The sequence below is a fragment of the Lontra canadensis genome, unplaced genomic scaffold (genome assembly GCF_010015895.1).
Source record: "Lontra canadensis isolate GAN:19392208 unplaced genomic scaffold, GSC_riverotter_1.0 scaffold170, whole genome shotgun sequence".
Classification (NCBI taxonomy): domain Eukaryota; kingdom Metazoa; phylum Chordata; class Mammalia; order Carnivora; family Mustelidae; genus Lontra; species Lontra canadensis.
The window spans coordinates 2,102,983-2,109,313 of record NW_022631164.1 but is presented as its reverse complement, the minus strand read 5'-3'; the positions used below and the strand labels follow the sequence as shown (position 1 = coordinate 2,109,313).

The 6,331-nt window shown below is 48.3% G+C and overlaps 1 protein-coding gene across 1 annotated transcript; it reads left to right on the top strand.

Annotated features, from left to right (window-relative positions):
- The first annotated feature begins 526 nt into the window (after positions 1-526).
- Positions 527-3,694, top strand: LOC116860052. Its single transcript, XM_032845854.1, has 4 exons — positions 527-1,828; positions 1,996-2,060; positions 2,415-2,665; positions 3,186-3,694. The coding sequence occupies exons 2-4, from the start codon at positions 2,022-2,024 to the stop codon at positions 3,529-3,531; spliced, it is 636 nt and encodes a 211-aa protein (XP_032701745.1). The 5' UTR covers positions 527-1,828; positions 1,996-2,021; the 3' UTR covers positions 3,532-3,694.
- The last annotated feature ends 2,637 nt before the right edge of the window (positions 3,695-6,331 follow it).

Sequence of the window (6,331 nt, the reverse complement as noted above, 5' to 3'; positions counted from 1 at the left end):
AATTACATGTGCAAAGAACATCCACATACATGGTCTCATTTATCCATTAATTATAATTCAAAAAGTATACATTCACTTAAACTATCTTATACATTAAATTGGCTTTTGTAGGTTCTAGATTCAGGGATAGGTACAAGTCTCGAGCTGGGCCCATGAGAGTTGGTTCTGGGATTATTACTAGAAGTATTGAAAAAGAAGCATATTCTTTTTTTATGGGCATTGTAAAATAAGTGTAGGTGAATGTTCAGTATATCTAGTAATTTGTTTATATGCATAGAGGAAGCTCTGAAGGAGTATTCTGAAAGGTTAATGTAGATTAATTTTTGGTGGTGAGATAACTGGTGATATTCATGGCTTTTACCACTTACATATTATTTATATTTTCTATAAAGTAGTATATTATATTTAACATGGATTTTTCTGTTATAAATTACTGTTTTTAGTTATTATATTTATGTTATAATATACAGTAATATAGGAATATATTTATCATCTTTACAATATATTCATATAAATAATAGATTAATGTAATTCTTACACTAATGTAAGAGAGAAGTGCTTTAACCCCCAAATGTCTATTTATTCCTTCCTTTGGTTACTGCCTTAAACCCAGTTCCCTATGCCTGGCAGGACATGCATCCTTAATCCCACGATGATCCAGTTTCCTAGAACAACTTTCTCAAAATAGAGTATTTTACCTTATCAAACTAAAGTATTGAGGAAAAAGAAAAATTTAAAAAGTAAAACATTTAGCAACTCAAAGGTTCTGCTGGTTTTGTCCATGTCCCACCTGACCTTGGGGCTCCTAACAGAACCAAGTTGAAAGGTGGGGAGGCTCTGCTCTCACAGAGGGGTTCTTACTCCGCCCTGGGCAGACTGTGGCAGGGGTCTGGGGGTGGATGTGCCAGTTTTACATGACTTTGTGGTCTTTTCAGAAAGAGCTCCGTGGGTTTGGGGAGGGCTTTGATGGTCTCAGTAGAGCTGCCAGAGAGAGGAAGCGATCACAACCCCCACCAGAAGAGGAACAGCTCAGGTCCTGGCTCAGGCCTTTCCTGGCTTTCCTCCTCCAGGATTTGTGAGGCCTCCTGGGAATCCCACACTGACTGGGAGGCCCTCCCCGCTGGCCAGGAGCTCAGTCCTTCTCTCTTCCGCAGCCCATAGGGGCCCCTCCCACACCTCCCCAAAGCACAGCTAAATCCAGGCTGCAGCGTTTAACAAAACTCCCCCTAAACCCTGAAGAGATGCCCGTTCATTGCGAAGGAAAACTACCCTCTACAATGATGATGCAGGGCCTGTAGCTTCACATTGTACCGAACTGTTTTGTCTCTTTTCCAGAATAGGTTGAATTGTATCCTTGCTTAACCCAAAGACCTATTAAAGTATTTTCCTGAAAACAAAAGGGATTATTCCCGCCTGAGCAATCTGCTTCCCCCTCCGCTGGAGATAGAGGAACCGGTGTAAAAACCCCAGCCCATGCAATTCTGAATAGCAGCTTGGCCCCTTTCCTTGCCATTGCTGGTTCCAGAAACAGCAGCAACCACCTTCTGCGCGCTCCGCTGCGCTATCTGCCTGTTTGGAAACAAGACGGACTCTGAAAGGGGGGCAGGGATTTAGCTGGCTGGGGACTATGCGAGAGACTCACGAGAGGGGCAGCAGGCCAGTGGCCAAAGAAACCACCACTTTTCCCAAGACTGGGGCTTTAAATCTTGGAGTCAGATGCGGGGAGGGAGCTCCGGGATCTCCAGCCATCTCTAAATGTAAAGCCGGCGCTGGAGTAGACGACCTCTCCCCGCTCTTCCGGCTCCGAAACTCTCCGTAGCTCAGTGAGGTCAGTGCGGCAGGGGCTTGCTCCCCAGGTGTCGGTTTGCACGGGGCTCTTCCCGGATTGCTTCAGCGCTGCCCAAGCGCCAGTCCTCCCACCCCACCAGCGCCTACACTGGCCTCCTCCCTTCCCAAGGCTTCTAAGCTTAAGATAACAGTCTTTTGTTCTCCCAGTGACTCCACACCCAAGGGGAGAGGGAATGAGGAAATCTTGGGAAAGTGCCGCCTATCTGATGAAGGTAAGAGGTAAGAGGCAGCTCCTCCGCTCCTGTGCCTTCCAGGGGAGCTCGTTCCCAAGGGCCCCCACCCAGTTCGGGAGGCCTTTCTGGGCTTGGCTTCCTGGCAGGGATACTCAGACGCACTGGTGGTGGTGTAGAGGTTGGTGAAGTACCTTGGCTCATAAATTTTCATCTTGGGGATACATTAGGGATTTTTCCCCCCCAAGGAATCCTCCAAGGAGAAGGTGGGTGTCTTCTAGTGACTTCCCAACAGACCCATGATAAGATCCAAACTTCTTAGCATGGAGTCCAGGACTCTGCAGAATCTTGCCTCAGCTTCCCTTGCCAATCCCCTCTTCTGCTATCTCTCCCTAGACCCGCTGGGCTCTAGCTACACAGAACTACTGTTATTCCCTTGAAGATGTTATGCATTTCCATGCCTCTGTGAACACTTTGTGTATGCTATTTCCTCTTCCTGGAGTGCCCCCCCCTTCTCAAAGAACTCCTATTCATCCTTCAAGACCCTGTTCAAAGGTCAGATGCCTCCAAATCTTGCTGGACTTCCCAGACAGGATTGGATGCCCTGTGCTCCAAGGCATAGGGTTCCTTCCCTGGCTCATCACCCAGTAAGTAATTGTTAGGATTTGCATGTTTATCTTCCTCTTATTGCGCCTCCGGGGCAGGGACTGTCATTCACCTTTGTAAATCCAGTGTGTGTGGGGGGGCTAATAATTCCTCCGGCAATATTTGTGCAAGAGTGAACACCATTTCTGCCGGGTCTGTGGTATTTTTGAGTGGCATTAGGAGGACGACACTCTGTCACCATGGGCCTCCCCTGGCCCACAGTGCCATCTCTCCAGATGAGGGCCATGTGGGTGAGTCTGTGTATTCACACAGCATCTGTACAGCAATCCTCAGGTAGTTTTACATCCGATTTATTTATTTTATACAGGAACTCTCTGGGTGGTTATTATAGTTACCATCATAAGATGAAGAGACTGAGATGCCAGGAGACTGAGTAATATTGTGTTCAAGGTTTCAGGACATACAGAGTAAAGCTGGGACTTGAACCCAGGTCTTTTGGCTGCAAGAGCGACAAGATCTGTGCCTACACCAGAGATTCTCAATAAGTGGTCTTTGGATTAGATCAGCATCACCTTGGATCTTGGAAATGCAAATTATTGGGCCCTGCCCCAGACCTACTGAATCAGAAACTCCTAGGACAGACCCGCAATCTGTTTCAACAGCCCCGCAGGTGATTCTGTTGCATGGTTCATTTCAAGTTCAAGAACCCGGGGCCTACATCATGATTGTTCCCGCAGCCCAGAGCCAGAGCCAGAGCCAGAGCCAGAGGAGGGCGCTCCAAGGCAAACTTTCACCCCTAAGTAGTCATGGCAGCTGGAATGGGACAGGTAGAAGGGAAGAAAAGGAACGGAGTGAGTTAGGAGACAGAGTTCTAGTCCCACCAGTTCTACAGTCATTGGCTGAGTGATTCCGAGGGCTTTTCTGGGTCTCAGTTTTCTCATCTGTGAAATGAGCATGTTGACTAGCTGGTCTCAAATTTCCCTTTATGTTCTGTTATTCAGCTCTCCTTTGGAATTCCATGTTGTCTATGCTAGGAATGGAATGAAGACAGAGTATGAGGAAATGAAGACAGTGTGCGTGCTCGTTTTTAACGAATTTTTCCCATACTTGGCAATCAACGCCCCAAATTCCAAATCCTTGGACTAACTACCTTCTTCCTCCTTAGGGGCAGAAAGTCAGAGCAAACATTTGAGTCGACTCATGAAACTTTGTTAGGGAAAAAAATAGAAACCCATCTGATGGCATTGGTTTGGACCTCCCTCCACTGTCTGGGGCTCCTTCCAATGGGCCTTTTCCCTGATCCCTCTCTCCTGTTACCTGCTTCCCCACTGTGACTCTGCCAGACCCTCTTGCTCACAGAATCATCTTCCTGTTTTCCCAGTGAGCATGGGTACTTTTCCAACTCCTTTCCACGGGGTTGCCCGACTCAGAGGCTCTCACATGGAAGCCCTATCCTCTGGTCCTGAGGGCCCTACCTGGAGCCCCCAGCATTTACTGGCTGTTGGAAGATCTTTCCACATCAGGCTGAAAAGAAGAAAGAAGGAAGATTGTTTCTTGCCTCTTTGAGATGATTATGAAAATTTGAGATGAGTAATTGCACCATAAGAGTAGTAAGAGGATGGGCAGTCAGCAAGAGTACATGGCTGCACTCTGGAGTCCAGAGGGGCTGTCAGAAGGTGGGCAGTACAGTTGGTCAAATACTGTGTCACCTTCAGCACAAACGCACGTGCCAGATAAACAGCCCAAGTGTCTAGCAAATCAGTGTCATGCTCACAAACTCAGGTGGGAGTTTTCCAGAGTTCAAGGAAAGCTTAAAATGCAGGATATAAGGGGTTGCCCCAGTCCTTAGGTTAAAAGCCGAAGAAGGTGGTTATGAAAGAGGGCCCCAGAAAGGACAGGAGCTCCCCAAAGCTGCACTCCTTGGCTGCAAGTGGCCAAGGGAAGCTGGCTACCTCCTAGATTGGGCATCAGTGGAATTAGAGGTTAGTAAAGAATGTGTATGTTCTCCAAACTCATCAAGTATACATGAAGTATTTTTAGCTTTTCTGTACGTCAATCATACTTAAATAAAGTTTTTTTTTTTAAGCAATATGTGTGTGAATTTGTGTGCAGTTATAGCTCCTAATGTACTCTTTAAGTCAGAACACATGGTCAGTAGTTCCTGATTTCCACCCAGTTCCCTGGAGGCCCACGTTAACACCTTCATTGATGGATGCTCTTTTTGTCCCCTGTTCAGAGTCCCAGGCAAGGGGGGCTGGTAGTTGAAGTGCAGTCTGGAACCTGCCAGTCTTTCTCAGTGGGCCTGGCACTTCCCAGGATGAAGGCGGCTTGAGGTCCCCGGGCAGACCCAGGCATAGGCTCATCTCACTGGGACTGCTCCAGAATGGGTCCCTCGTTCTCCCTCACAATCTGCTCTTGCCCCAGCTCAGCCTGCTACTGGCCTGTTCTCCTGTGCGATCTCCCTCTCCTCCTCTTCTACATATGTTCAGAATGTATGTCAACCTCACCTTAGAATCTTAGAATCTTCTAAGCATCCTACCTGCCAGCTTATGTGACTTCTGAACAGTCATTTCAGGTGCTGTCTTCCATCTGAAGATTGGCCAAGTTTGGAGTCTGAACACTTGGTTCTTTAGCTGTTCTGAGGTCGTGGGGGAGAGAGGAGGTGTGGGCCATAGTCAGAATAAGCTGATGCAATCTACTGTGCGCCCCGCCCACCCAGGCAAATCACGTTACTTCCCTGGGCCTCACTTTTATCATCTGTAAAAGTAAAATATTGATTCAGATGCCCTCTGAGTTTCTCCAGCTCTCAGACTCTGAGATCCTGGAGCCCACCCTGGCTCAAACAGAAGGCTTGGAAGTTCTGCCCATGATCCCACCCATGCCCAAGTGGAGCTAGAAGGGAGCACTTGCAGTGTAAGGACAGTGGGGAGGACTGTGGGCCAGTTGGGCACTTGTTCTTCATGGACTCAAGTTTAAGGAGCGCCTGTTGGGTGGGGCCTGGCTGGAAGGAATGAGCCAGATTTCCCCCCTGCCTGAGTGCTTGCCTCACAGGCTGTTACTTCATCCTCGTTACCACTTCCCAGGGCGGGGCGGAGCAGGGTGGGGAGGAGGGGAAGGGCGGATGGGCTCCCGCTGATGCAATAGAGGAGGGACAGACGCAAGCCTGTGTGGTTCTTCGAAGACAGAGCAAAGGTCAGCGGGGCCAGGTCCACCTGGGCTGCAGCTGCGAGGCGAGGCTCTCTGCGGGGTTTCAGCTTCCTCTTCTTCCTTGACTTTTTCTCCTGGAATGGAGTTTATTCTCTGGTTGTCAGAGCCAATAGTTGAAACTAATGTGTTAGAGTCTCCCCGTATCAATTCATCTGCGGTGCTCTAACCTGCAGAGAACATCCTTGCCTGCTAGAAATGTGCACATATGTGTACACACACACACACACACACAGAGGTGCGCACGCACCCAGTGGGGACATCCGGAAGTAAGATAGTTATTCTAAGAATGTGCTCTCTGTGCTCTTCTGAGGAAGTGGGTTCGGTGGGGAGGCTCAGAGAGTGTCAGAAGATCTGGAAATTTCCTCTGTAGCTAAAGGCTCAAAATAACGGCCTAGGGAATGCCATTTCTATTCAAGACCTCTTGTATCAAATATCAACAAGACTCCAGGCTACTTGCCCATCTCCCAGGGATCTGCACACCCTGGACACGATAAACTTGT

Coding starts and splice junctions, on each gene's coding strand:
- LOC116860052 (XM_032845854.1), top strand. CDS start 2,022: ATGAGGAAATCTTGGGAAAGTGCCGCCTATCTGATGAAG. Junction 2,061..2,414: donor GTGCCGCCTATCTGATGAAG/GTAAGAGGTAAG, acceptor ATCTCTCCCTAG/ACCCGCTGGGCTCTAGCTAC. Junction 2,666..3,185: donor CTTCCCTGGCTCATCACCCA/GTAAGTAATTGT, acceptor TCTTTGGATTAG/ATCAGCATCACCTTGGATCT.